We start from the raw sequence: 14,593 nt of genomic DNA, 5'->3' as shown, positions 1-14,593 counted from the left end.
TCCAGCCTCCTGATTGGCTGGAATCGGCACACGTGACGGGGCGGAGCTACGAGGAGCCGCTCTCTGGCACGAGCGGCCCCATTCAGAAGGGAGAAGACCGGACTGCGCAAGCGCGTCTAATCAGGCGATTAGACGCTGAAGATTAGACGGCACCATGGAGACGAGGACGCTAGCAACGGAACAGGTAAGTGAATAACTTCTGTATGGCTCATAATTAATGCACGATGTACATTACAAAGTGCATTAATATGGCCATACAGAAGTGTATACCCCCACTTTGTTTCGCGGGACAACCCCTTTAAGAAAGGAAATGTTCATTGGTTGTTTCACTGATCAATCAGAGCTTCTATCACTGATTGGTCAGTGACACCTGGCTGAGAGGCTGTGGTTACAGCTCTGCTGCATCAGACCAGCCTCCCCTCCTCCTGCACAGACACAGCAGATGTGGGAATGGAGAGAGGCTGAAGAGACAGACAGCAGGGTGGAAGAGTGCCACATCATGTCCTGTGCTCACCCCTCCAGCTACCCGCAGAAGATATGGCCACTCTGCTGCTGTCCTGCCTAGAAGACACAGAGGTCCAGGATGTAATATTCTGCAGTAACGGTAAGTATGTGATGTTGTGTCTGTATACTGGATGTGTGGATGCCCGCTCACCACTTTTTCCTGCGTTTAGCGTGGTGCTTCATGCTAAATTCTGTAAATCGCCTCGTTTGATTTCAATGGGGCTTCTCAGACTAGCGGTCTGGACATAAACCTGCATTGGTTTGATCGCTCCCGCAGTATGATGCGATGCTGCAGTATTACATTATACCGCTACCTGACAGGCATTGTAGCAAGCCACAACATATACATGCATGCATGCATGTATGTAAGAAACATCCGGCACCCACATTGTATGGAGCAGGATCAGCTCCCATTCCCCCTCCATACAAACCTCCATGGCATAAATATAGGTCCTGGAGTCTTAAGGGGTTAAAACACAAGCAGCAATACCTCCCACTATGGTGGTCTCTCAGTCCACCAATTAAAGGCATTTTCCAAGATCTAGAAACCTTTTGGAGAGGGCAGCAAATGGTTTAAAATAACAAAAGTATACTAGCCACTCTGATCTCCTGCTAGTCCAGCACCGCCATTCCTGTCCACCCCCCCCCCCCCCCACCTCCTGCCAGTCCAGCCATTCCTGTCGTCCCCTCCTACCAGTATAGTACCACTCTTCCTGTTATACCCTCCCGCCAGTGCAGCCCCGCCCTTTCTGTCGTCCCCTCCTGCCAGTGCAGCAGCGTCATTCCTGTTGTCCCCTCCTCGCTTTTCTGTATTGCGGATTACTGCGGTCGCTTGTCGTCGATCACGCACAGTGCAGATTTTTTTTTTAATATTTGTTTTTCCCCCACCATCGCTAGGCAATAATGTGGGTATCGGCAGCCTATCTATAATATCCATTGCAGATGGGCTGCGGGTCGGACAGCTTCCATTGACTTCAATAGAAGCAGTCTGTGTGGATTCCGCAGAAAAATAGAACATGCTGAAATATTAGATCCACTTGCGGAAATCGCCATCACTATCCACTCAAGCGAATGTTCTATGCTTTTCAATAGGTGCAGAATACCACGGATCGTCCGCTTGGGTGAGAATCCCAGATTCTGCAATTGAAATACAGTTGTGTGAGACCGGTCTCAGTGAGTTTTATTTTTAACCATTTTTACCCTCTCAAATATTTTTCTAGAACTTGGAAAACCCCTTTTAAAGGGTAGGCTGATAGAGCAGCATGGTGGGAGGTATTGCTTCTTATGTGTTTCCTTAGGCCTCATGTCCACGGGCAAAAGAAGAATTAAAATCCGCAGCGGATTTTAACTCTTCTCCCGCGCGCATCCGCACCCCATAGGGATGCATTCACCACCCACGGGTAGATAAATACCCGCGGATGGTCAATAAAAGTGATTTTAAAAAAAATGGAGCATGAAAAAATCTGGACCATGCTCCATTTTCATGCGGGTCTCCCGCGGGGACGGCTCCCGCGGGCTTCTATTGAAGCCTATGGAAGCCGTCCGGATCCGCAGGAGACCTAAAATAGGAATTTAAAAGAATTTACCCATCCGGAGCGGACCGGGAAGGTCTTCTCTTCCTCACAGCCGCATCTTTCTTGCTTCGGCTCGGCGGATGTGCCCGGCGCATGCGCGCGGCACGTCGGCGACGTGCCGCAGCCGTGACGAGTTCCTCCGCCGGCCGAAAAAGAAGATCCGGCCGTGAGGAAGAGAAGTCTTTCCCGAACCGCTCCGGATGGGTAAATTCTTTTAAATTCCTATTTTCAGCCCTCATGTCCGCGAGGCAGGAGGGACCCGCTGCGGATTCTCCATGTAGAATCCGTAGCGGGCCTGATTTTCCCCGTGGACATGAGGCCTTAAACTCTTCTAGTGTGTGAAAAATATAAAAATAAACAAAAAAAAATAAACAAATATTTTTTCCATTAAAAATTACCATAATTACTACTGCAATATCTTTAAAAGTCTGAACTAATAAAAACTGTGGATTTTTAATAAATAAAAAAAAGAAAACTATAATTAATCCCAGAATCATGGGATTTTGGGCTCCCCATCTCCCAAAAACAATAGAAAAGAAAAAAGGGATCAAATGTCTCAAGGGAGTCATATGCACCCTGTAATGGTGCCAATACAAATTACAGCCCGAACTGAAAAAAAAGCCCTCCTGTCGCCCAATCCATGCAAAAATATAAAAATATTTTTTAAAAGTAGCATACCATAAATCTAATATAAAAAAAACCTACATGCTTTTCTTGCACCACACTTTGATCCCTTTGCATAACCTTTGGTAAATGATTTTGATGTCATTAGTTTTGTGACATCCTCACCACCGCGGTAAAATCATAAAATTTGTGTTTTGATACATTCAATGACTTGTGAGGCAAGGTCAAACTTGCTACATTAAAGGGGTTGTCCCGCGCCGAAACGGGTTTTTGTTTTTTTTCAACAAACCCCCCCCCCCGGTCGGCGCGAGACAAACCTGATGCAGGGCTTAAAAAAGAACACCGGACAGCGCTTACCTTAATCCCCGCGCTCCGGTGACTTCTTACTTACCCGGTGAAGATGGCCGCCGGGATCTTCTACCTCCGTGGACCGCAGCTCTTCTGTGCGGTCCATTGCCGATTCCAGCCTCCTGATTGGCTGGAATCGGCACGTGACGGGGCGGAGCTACACGGAGCTACACCGAGCCCCATTGAGAAGAGAAGAAGACCCGGACTGCGCAAGCGCGGCTAATTTGGCCATTAGACGGCGAAAATTAGTCGGCTCCATGGGAATGAGGACGCCAGCAACGGAGCAGGTAAGTGAAAAACTTCTTATAACTTCTGTATGGCTCATAATTAATGCACAATGTACATTACAAAGTGCATTAATATGGCCATACAGAAGTGTATAGACCCACTTGCTGCCGCGGGACAACCCCTTTAAGTCTATGGGTGTGTGCTGCACAGGCGAGTGAAGCATTGCTAAACGAGCACAAGACATGAGCGGCGAGGGGAGAGTAAAGCGTTGTTAAGACGTGAGCGCCAAGGGGAGAGAGAGACTCAGCTGTGCACAGATATACTCACTCAGCTTTAGTACACACAGGTAAACACACTCAGCTCTGCTACACGAAGGTTTATACATGGAGCAATACACATTCTATTCTATTTTTTTTTTTTTGCTAATGATTAACTATAATATTATAAAGGATGATGTTAATATTAAAATCTGGAAATATCGAATGTGGATAGAAAAATAAGCTAAAACAGATTTGAATTATCTCACATTTCTATGGTGACACATATTGCTGTGTTGGTTTTAAATTTAGACTTATTTAAACTTAGGTATATATATATATATATATATATATACATACATATACACACACGCTTATTGAAATCTTCATATATCCAATGGTTTCCTATGAAACCATTACATAATTAGGGGCTTAAAATATCAATTGATATAGGATCATAGAATGGTAGAGTTGGAAGGGATCTCCAGGGTTAACAGGTCCAACCCCCCTGGTCAGTGCAGAACTTACTAAATGATCCCAGACAGATATTTATCCAGCCTTTGTTTGAACACTTCCATTGAAGGAAAACTCACCACCTCCTGTGGTAACCTGTCGATTTGTTGATCATCCTCACTGTCTAATATCTAATCTGTGTCTCCTCCCTTTCAGTTTCATCCCATTGCCTCTAGTTCTTCCTTGTACAAATGAGAATAGGGCTGATCCCTCTGCACTGTGACAGCCCTTCAGATATTTGTAGACAGCTATTAAGTCTCCTCTTGGCCTTGTTTTTTGCAAGCTAAACATTCACAGATCCTTTAACCGTTCCTCATAGGACATGATTTGCAGACCGCTCACCATCTTGGTAACCTTTCTCTGACCTTGCTCCAGTTTGCCTATGTCTTTTTTAACGTGGGATGCACAGAACTGGACCCAGTATTCCAGATGAGGTCTGACTAAGGAAGAGTAGAGGGGATAATGACCTCACGTGATCTAGACTCTATGCTTCTCCTAATACATCCCAGAATTGTGTTTGCCTTTTTGCCTGCTGCATCACATTATTGACTCATGTTCTCTCTATGATCTATTAGTATACCCAAGTCTTTTTCACATGTGCTGCTGCTTAGCTCAATTCCTCCAATTCTGTATGTGCTTTCTTCATTTTTCTTGCTCAGATGTAGGACTTTGCATTTCTCCTTGTTAACTAGCATTCTGTTAGTCGCCGCCCACTGTGCAAGATTTCTAGACCTTTTTTGAATCCTCTCTCTCTCTTCCCTAGTGTTAGCTATCCCTCCTTGCTTTGTGTCATCAGTTAATTTGATCAGTTTCCCATAAATTCCCTCCTCCAGATCATTTATAACAATGTTGACCAACACTGGACCTAGGACAGAGCCTTGTGGTTCCCCACTTGATACATTCTCCCACTTGGATGTGCAGCTATTTATAACCACTCTGAGTGTGATCACTCAGCCAGTTGTGAATCCACCTAGCAGTTCCCTTGTCGATCCCATATTTGGTCATTTTTTCAATAAATATAGATACTTTGTCAAATGCTTTACTAAAGCCAAGATATACTATATCCACAGCATTTTCCTGATCAACCCAGTCAGTGATACTGTCATAAAAGGAAATTAGATTAGTCTGGCATGACTTGTTTCTTACAAACCCATGCTGGCTCTGGTTAATTACTCCATTTTCATCCAAGTACTCGCATACATGCGTTTAATAATTTGTTCAAAGATCTTTCTGGTATAGAAGTCAGGCTCACAGGCCTGTAGTTTCCTGGATCCACCTTCTTCTCTTTCTTGAAGATAGGGACAGCATTTGCCCTTTTCCAATCTTCTGGGACTTCTCCTGTTCTCCAGGAATTTTCAAAGATTATAGTGAGTGATTCAGCAATTACCTCCGCTGCTTCCTTTAGTATCCTAGCATGTAATTCATCTGTTCCTTGAGACTTGAATTCATTTAAGTTAGCTATGTGTTTCCTCACTATCTCTCTGCTTATAGATAGCCTGCATTCCTTTATTCCCGCAATAGCAGATGGAAGATCAGTTGATGTTCCATCTACTTTTTGAGAGAAAACAGATACAAAATAGGAATTTAAAAGTTCAGCCTTCTCAACATCAATCTTACCCAATTCACCCTATTCTTCTTGTAATGGAAGTCAATGGACTTTCATTGATCCATATAGACACAGCGCATCAATATGCAGAAGAAATAAACCACAGCATTGTCTATTTCTCTGCGTGTCGTACTCTGCCAGCAGAGCGTATGGGCTGTAATGTATAAAATGCTGTGGGAGACCTGCGTTTTAAGTATACGGGCATGAGCCCTAGGAGAAGTTGGGGGGCCCAAGATGAACTTTTGCACCCGGGCCCATGAGCCTTTAGCTATGCCCCTGTACATTTTATATATATATATATATATATATATATAAATAACCGTTGCTAAATGTCTTGTTAAAAATCTTATAGTCTTCAGTTAGGGAGGCCCAGCAATACCAAACCACCCGATCACGACTTAAATTAAAAATTAAAAAAATTTTGAATAAAATATATATTTTTCCTTTAGCCTCTGCTCACCACAGAGCATAATTGTACGTCCTGGCAGGGAGGTACCTAATGCAACAAGTCGTACAGTTATACCCTGGGGATAGCGTGAGATCAGAAGAGATCCTGCGCTATCTGGCAGTGGAATCCTGCAACAGCGTGGGTGCACCAGCACAGCGACCCACGCTGTAAATCCCTTGCCTGCCGCGATCTATGTTGATCACAGCATGTAAAGGGTTCACAGAGGGAGCACGCGGAGAGCCCATCAGGTTACCATAGTAACAGGACGCCAGATACATTGTCATTGTCTGTGATCGCTAATACAAGCAATAAGGCATTGCAGGACAGAAGTTCTGCAATGCCTTATCATAGTGATCATAGGTGTGATTGTACAAGTCCCTGTAGGGGACATAAAAAGTGTAAAAAAATGATTTAAAAAAAAATGTAAAAAAAAAACTTTTTTGCTTTTTCCCATATTAACGTAAAAAAAATTTTAATTAACATCCCAAATATTTAGTATCGTTGAATCCGTAATGACGTGTAAAATAAATTTTTATCCTGCACGGCAAAAAGCATTAAAGAAAACAAAAAAAACTGAGGCAAAATGTTTATTTTTTTCATTTTGCCTCCCAAAAAAACGCAATAACAGTGATCAAGAAAGTTGTTTATACCCCAAAATAGTAACAATAAAAACTACAGCTTGCCTCGCAAAAAATAAGCCTTCACAGAGCTCCTCCCACGGAAACATAAAAAAGGTTATAGGACTTTGAATGCAGCAATTTGGAAAAAAAAAAAACTTTAAAAAAAAAAATGTTTTTCTTGCGGAATGTGGAAAAACCTAAAAAATTATAAGAATTTTGGTATCGTTGTAATCATACCGACCTGCAGAAAAAATGTACTGTGTCATTTAGGGCGCACTCAGACGATCGTATATCAGCTGGGTTTTCATGCCCAGCCGATATACGACATCCCTCTTTGCAGGGGGAGGAGGCTGGAAGAGCCAGGAGCAGTGCACCGAGCTCCCACCTCCTCTCCACCCCTCTCCGCCCCTAGCCACTATTTGCAATGGGAGGGGGCGGAGTTAAGTTCCCGGGAGTAGTCGCGCCCCGTTCCGCCCCTCCCATTGCAAATAGTGGCGAGGGGCGGAGAGGGGGTGGAGAGGAGGCGGGAGCTCAGTGCACTGCTCCCGACTCTTCCAGCTTCCTCCCCCTGCAGAGAGGGACGCCGTATATCGGCTGGGCGTGAAAACCCAGCCGATATACGATCGTCTGAATGCGCCCTAATGCTGCATTATTAAGCTGTAAAAAAAAATCTATTGCAAAATTGATGCGTTTTCTCTCCGTTATTATAAAAAAATGTATAAAAGTTTTACAATATAGCCTTATGTACCCAAAAGTGGCACCAATAAAAACTGCAGTTCGCGACGTAAAAAGCAAGCCCCCATATGGCCATGTCGACAGAAAAGTAAAAATATTATGGCTTTTAAAAAATGGCGAAGAAAATCCTCCAAAAATCGTTGCGTCCTCAATGCCAAAATAGGCAATGTCCTTAAGGGGTTAAAATGAAGATACATATTTGTGCGCTATTATATAAAATGACCAGATAGTTTATCGTTTTTGATTAACACAATAAAAAATAAAAAATTTTGCTGAAATGATATTTTTTCGAAATCTTTTACCAAAATCCGAAAGGAGCCCATTATAGTTAATGGGGTCCATCCGATGCTGTTGGGGTGCAGCACTTCCCCTATAATAGAAATAATGTACAATCACCTGGGTCATCAGTACAATAGTGAGCAACGAAACGATGAGTGAGAAAACAAAAAAAAACATCGCTGCGTCCGGCGTCACAGGAGGGTACTCTTATACGTCCGTAATACGGATCCGTTTCTTGCCCAAAAGAAAAGACCAAAAGAAGCAAGTGCTGATGGAATTCTGTATTATAATGACTCTTCCTGGACTATAATGTGTGTATTCTTCATCAAAAGTGGACAGAATAGGCCATGCTGCGTAATGTAATCATGGCAGTGAAAAAGCGCAGTGAATCGTCCAATAGATTCTCACTAGCTCCGTATTACCAGCCACAAAACACGGATTACATACGGATCTGAAACACTCTTGTCAGAAAGTGGCCTAATGGGGTTAATGGGAACCGGTCCCCACTTCTTCTCACAGTAATCTGTCTGCAGCGTCTAAACAGCGGTGAAATGTGCGTCTCTAACGTAACTTTGTTTTGTCCCTGTGCCAGGCATACCTGGAAAATAAAAAGTTTAAATCTTCCCACGCTGTATGCAAATAACGAGGTATCGGTCCGGTGGGGGGGCCGAACTGTTTGTGGTGGGCTAGATAAACCGTGTCTGGAAAATTGTGCACCCCGCCCCCCCCCCCCCCCCCCCAACATCTCTCTCACAGCAGCGGCCAGAATTGTGCATGCACTGTGATGTCCAAGATTGGCGCAGGCACATTAGCAATGGGTGAATCTGGGTGAAGTGTTCGTTTTGCAGGGATACGTGGCGCACGGAGGACAACAAAGTTACCTTAGAAATGTTCAGTTCATGGTTGTTTAGGTGCAGACAGATCATTGTGGGGAAAAGTGGGACCGATTCCCTTTAAAAGGGGCTTTCCAGTCTTACAGTTTATCCCTTTAAGGACTCATTCCACCACCCAGCACTTTCTCACTGACAGCCGTGTGAGGTCTTGTTTTCTGCAACATGAAGGGTCTTGGCACCACTTTAGGGAAATGGACATTGGGTTTTAGGGACCTTTCACACAGGATGGAGTGTGAGAAATCTGCAACATTAATTCCACAAGACGTCCTTAATACCGCAGGAAGCTTTTCCGCTGCTGAATTTAATCCTGCGGTTTTGAGTAAAGACGTGCGGATTTCAACAGGTGTGGAATTCAAGCCCCAGAGGGATAACATTGGGCCACAGAAATGTCAGTGGGGACTAATCCTGTCCCGTGTGAGCGGTCCTATAGGGATCGCTGCTGTGCTCACAGCTGTTGGTATTTAGCAGCCTGACACTCTGTAAGCAACTCGAAACTAAAATGGCTGATAACAGGGAGAAATAGATTGTATTAATCTGCACAGCCTCTGTGGGCTAGGTTAGTTTCAGACAAGCATATTTTAACTCCATATTGGTCTGTGCTTTGCGGACAGTAATACAACACTAATATAAATCTATATATCTAGTCATATGACCTATTTGTCAGCTTTTACCTCCAGATTTGCATTTGTCGGGATTATTTTCTACGCTGTAAATACAGATCAGTAAATAAAACCAATGACAGCCAATATGGAGGCGAATACAGAGCAGATACTGCTTGTGTGCGGTGTAATATCATCTTGCGATTGTTCCCAGCAAGAGAACCTGGCGAGCTTCAAAACCAACGCAGGGTTCTTCTTCAAGCTTAAATGAAATAGATCCCAAATATTCCTGGCCTGGTGACCCCCCAACAGTAATTCAGGGGCCATAAAACTTTCGCTCCCCTATCAATGTCTAGTTAAAAATGTTTATGTTTCTGTTGCGGTATTCCTTTAAGTGCAAATCAATCCCATCCATGTCAGTGCCTTGTCAGAAGTATGTGTGTCATAAGTGTGTATAAATATTCATGCCTCTTCGGATTTATTTCATGTAAGCCTGAAGAAGAACCCTGCGTTGGTTCGGAAGCTCACTATAACATCATGTATTTTTGTTAGCCATTAAAAGGTATCGTATCTACAAGATTACTTGGTTTCTCTTGCTGGGAACAATCACATTATGCTCTACTGGCTAACACGGTACCAAAATTTTGTTGTAATATCATCTGTAACACAGCTGTATTATGGACCCGTATTAGGAAGGGGTTACGATAAACTAGCCATAGGCAGACCTTCAGTTGGATTACCGTCTCTTACAGACATTTTACCTTCTGAGATGACGAGTTTCGCCGCCAGCAGAATAGTCAGCGTTCCTATGACACGTCCCGGCATAGCCGCTCTGTCCGATGCCACGAGGGTCCAGAAGTTTCCGGCAGATCAGGGATAGGATTCACCTCCAGATCCTCCCAGCGCTGCGATCATTGTGCATTGTTAGTAATTCACAAGATGATACAATGTAACAAAACAGCCTGAAGAATCAGACAGTCCCAGAAGAGGGCGGGGAGAGGAGGAGAAAGTGCAGGGTGGAGACAAGGTGCTCACAACATGATACAATATAACAAGCCTGAAGAATCAAACAGTCCCAGGGTCCAGCATCAGATAAGGGAGAACACAGTCCAGAAGAGGTGCAAAAACTCCAGGGGCAGCAGGAACAAAGAGTGAAGAAACTGCAGGGTGGAGACAAGGTGCTCACAACAGGGTGTGAAATACATAAATGGTCTTTTCTCTTCCAGAAAAATCTTGTTTTCATTGAGAGTCAAAATAATCTTTTAGATACGATACCTTTTAAGGGTAAACAAAAACAAATTATGATTAACAGTACAAGCTACCAATACCACTTACAGCAGGTCCAGGGACATAGCTAGAGGCTCATGAGTCCGTGTGAAGGAGTTCAGTTTATTTAAATACTAGCTTTCCCGTCGCGCATTGCTGCGAAGACAGACATAAATTTGTTTTTATATATATAAATAACAACCAATCACAGCGCAGCTTTCATGTTACCTCAGCAGAATAATATAAAACAACCAATCGCAGCGCAGCTTACATGTTACCTCAGCTTTATAATATATAACAACCAATCACAGCGCAGCTTTCATGTTACCTCAGCTTTATAATATATAACACCCAATCACAGCGCAGCTTTCATGTTACCTCAGCTTTATAATATATAACACCCAATCACAGCGCAGCTTTCATGTTACCTCAGCTTTATAATATATAACACCCAATCACAGCGCAGCTTTCATGTTACCTCAGCGGTATAATATATAACAACCAATCACAGTGCAGCTTTTATGTTACCTCAGCAGTATAATATATAACAACCAATCACAGCACAGCTTTCATGTGACCTCAGTAGTATAATATATAACAACCAATCACAGCGCAGCTTTCATGTTACCTCAGCAGTATAATATATGACAACCAATCACAGCGCAGCTTTCATGTTACCTCAGCAGTATAATATATAACAACCAATCACAGCACAGCTTTCATGTAACCTCAGTAGTATAATATATAACAACCAATCACAGCACAGCTTTCATGTGACCTCAGCAGTATAATATATAACAACCAATCACAGCGCAGCTTTCATGTTACCTCAGCAGTATAATATATAACAACCAATCACAGCACAGCTTTCATGTGACCTCAGCAGTATAATATATAACAACCAATCACAGTGCAGCTTTCATGTTACCTCAGCGGTATGATATATAACAACCAATCACAGCGCAGCTTTCATGTTACCTCAGCGGTATAAGAAGTAGCAACCAATCACAGCACAGCTTTCATGTTACATCATCAGTATAAGGAATTGCAACCAATCACAGCGAAGCTTTCATGTTACCTCATCAGTATAAGGAATAGCAACCAATCACAGCGAAGCTTTCATGTTACCCCAGCACTATAGGAAATAGCAATGAATCACAGCGCAGCTTTCATGTTACCCCAGCAGTATAAGAAATAGCAACCAATCACAGCACAGCTTTCATGTTACCTCAGCGGTATGATATATAACAACCAATCACAGCACAGCTTTCATGTTACCTCAGCAGTATAAGAAATAACGAAAAAATCACAGCGCAGCTTTCATGTTACCTCAGTAGTATAAGATATACCAACCAATCACAGCGCAGCTTTCATGTTACCTCAGTAGTATAAGATATACCAACAAATCACAGCGCAGCTTTCATGTTACCTCAGTAGTATAAGATATACCAACCAATCACAGCGCAGCTTTCATGTTACCTCAGCAGTATAATACATAACAACCAATCACAGCACAGCTTTCATGTTACCTCAGTAGTATAAGATATACCAACCAATCTCAGCGCAGCTTTCATGCTATCTCAGCAGTTTAGAAAGTGACAACCAATCACAGCGCAGCTTTCATGTTACCTCAGCAGTATAAAAAATAGCAACCAATTACAGCGCAGCTTTCATGTTACCTCAGCAGTATAAAAAATAGCAACCAATCACAAGTCAGCTTTCATTATACCTCAGCCATATAAGAAATAACAACCAATCACAGCACAGCTTTGATTATACCTCAGCAGTATAAGAAATAGCAACCAATCACAGCGCAGCATTCATTTTACCTCGGCGGTATAATATATAACAACCAATCACATCGCAGCTTTCAGGTTACCTCAGCAGTATAATATATAACAACCAATCACAGCGCAGCTTTCATGTTACCTCAGTAGTATAAGAAATAGCAACCAATCACAGCGCAGCTTTCATTTTACCTCAGCAGTATAAGGAATAGCAACCAATCACAGCGCAGCTTTCATTTTACCTCAGCAATATAAGAAATAACAACCAATCACAGCGCAGCTTACATGTTACCTCAGCAGTATAATATATAACAACCAATCACAGCGCAGCTTTCATGTTACCTCAGTAGTATGAGCAATAGTAACCAATCACAGCGCAGCTTTCATGTTACCTTAGTAGTATGAGCAATAGTAACCAATCACAGCGCAGCTTTCATGTTACCTTAGCAGTATAATGTATAACAACTAATCACAGCGCAGCTTTTATTTTACCTCAGTATAGTATATAACAACCAATCACAGCGCAGCTTTCATGTTACCTCAGTATAATATATAACAACCAATCGCAGCACAGCTTTCATGTTACCTCAGCAGTATAATATATAACAACCAATCACAGCGCAGCTTTCATGTTACCTCAGCATTCTGAATATCCAGGAATTGTCTTGTGATACGTTCGGCGTTGCTCGTAATGCCTTTTGCTTTCGTGCTTGAGATGGAAATCAAAGATCTTTGTCTGGGGGGCATAACTGTTAACGACGCTCGCACGCGCGCCACCTATCGTAGGATAGATGTACTATGCCAGTAATCTTCCCAGGAGTGTACTCAACAACTGCCCAAAGTTTCATAGTGATCGGATGAATGGTGTAGTAATGCATAACGGACAGACAGATATACATTCGTTTTTATATATATAGATCACAACCAATCACAGCACAGCTTTCATGTTACCTCAGTGGTATAATATATAACAACCAATCACAGCGCAGCTTTCATGTTACCTCAGAATAATATATAACAACCAATCACAGCGCAGCTTTCATGTTACCTCAGCAGTATAATATATAACAACCAATCACAGCGCAGCTTTCATGTTACCTCAGCAGTATAAAATATAACAACCAATCACAGCGCAGCTTTCATGTTACCTCAGCGGTATAATATATAACAACCAATCACAGAGCAGCTTTCATGTTACCTCAGAATAATATATAACAACCAATCACAGCACAACTTTTATTCTGCCTTAGCAATATAAAAAATAACAACCAATCGCAGCACAGCTTTCATGTGACCTCAGTAGTATAGGAAGTAGCAACCAATCTCAGCGCAGCTTTCATGTGACCTCAGTAGTATAGGAAGTAGCAACCAATCGCAGCACAGCTTTCATGTTGCCTCAGCAGTATAATATATAGCAACCAATCACAGCGCAGCTTTCATGTTACCTCAGCTTTATAATATATAACACCCAATCACAGCGCAGCTTTCATGTTACCTCAGCTTTATAATATACAACACCCAATCACAGCGCAGCTTTCATGTTGCCTCAGCAGTATAATATATAGCAACCAATCACAGCGCAGCTTTCATGTTACCTCAGCAGTATAATATATAGCAACCAATCACAGCGCAGCTTTCATGTTACCTCAGCAGTATAAGAAAGAGCAACCAATCGCAGCGCAGCGTTCATTTACCTCAGCAGTATAATATATAACAACCAATCACAGCGCGGCTTTCTTGTTACCTCAGCAGTATAATATATAACATCCAATCACAGCGCAGCTTTCATGTTGCCTCAGCAGTATAATATATAGCAACCAATCACAGCGCAGCTTTCATGTTACCTCAGCAGTATAAGAAATAGCAACCAATCGCAGCACAGCTTTCATTTTACCTCAGCGGTATGATATATACCGTATATACCGGCGTATAAGACGACCCCCCCAACTGTCACCTTATACGCCGGGAATACAGTGGAGAAAAAAAAAAATCATTACTCACCTCCCCCGGCGTTCTGCGGCGCTGCTGCAGGCTGTCGCTCCCTCCTGGTCCCCGGCAGAGCATTGCTTTCTGGATGCAGGGCTTGAAATCCCCGCCTCCAGAAAGCTAATACACACGCCGTCAGCCAGTCACAGCCATTCAATGACATCATTGAATGGCTGTGATTGGCTAAAACACACGTGCGCCTTCAGCCAATCACAGCCATTCAATGATGTCATTGAATGGCTGTGATTGGCTGACGCTGTGTGAGTTAGCCAATCACAGTATTAGCTTTCTGGAGGCGGGGATTTCAAGCCCTGTGTCCAGAGAGC

The 14,593-nt window shown here is 42.9% G+C and overlaps 1 protein-coding gene across 2 annotated transcripts in view; it reads right to left on the bottom strand.

Moving 5' to 3' along the window:
• The window catches only part of LOC136631641 (CD48 antigen-like), a 55,754-nt gene extending 45,593 nt beyond the window's left edge, over nucleotides 1-10,161 (bottom strand). For both annotated transcript variants that reach the window (XM_066605924.1, XM_066605925.1), the window contains exon 1: nucleotides 9,990-10,161. In XM_066605924.1, the coding sequence (XP_066462021.1) occupies nucleotides 9,990-10,053 (64 nt within the window). In that variant the 5' untranslated portion in view covers nucleotides 10,054-10,161. The remainder of the gene's footprint in view (nucleotides 1-9,989) is intronic.
• Between the last annotated feature and the right edge of the window lie 4,432 nt (nucleotides 10,162-14,593).

Source organism: Eleutherodactylus coqui, chromosome 6, assembly GCF_035609145.1.
Source record: "Eleutherodactylus coqui strain aEleCoq1 chromosome 6, aEleCoq1.hap1, whole genome shotgun sequence".
Classification (NCBI taxonomy): Eukaryota; Metazoa; Chordata; class Amphibia; order Anura; family Eleutherodactylidae; genus Eleutherodactylus; species Eleutherodactylus coqui.
Note: the sequence above shows the minus strand (reverse complement) of the source record. Positions and strands in the feature narration are given on the sequence as shown.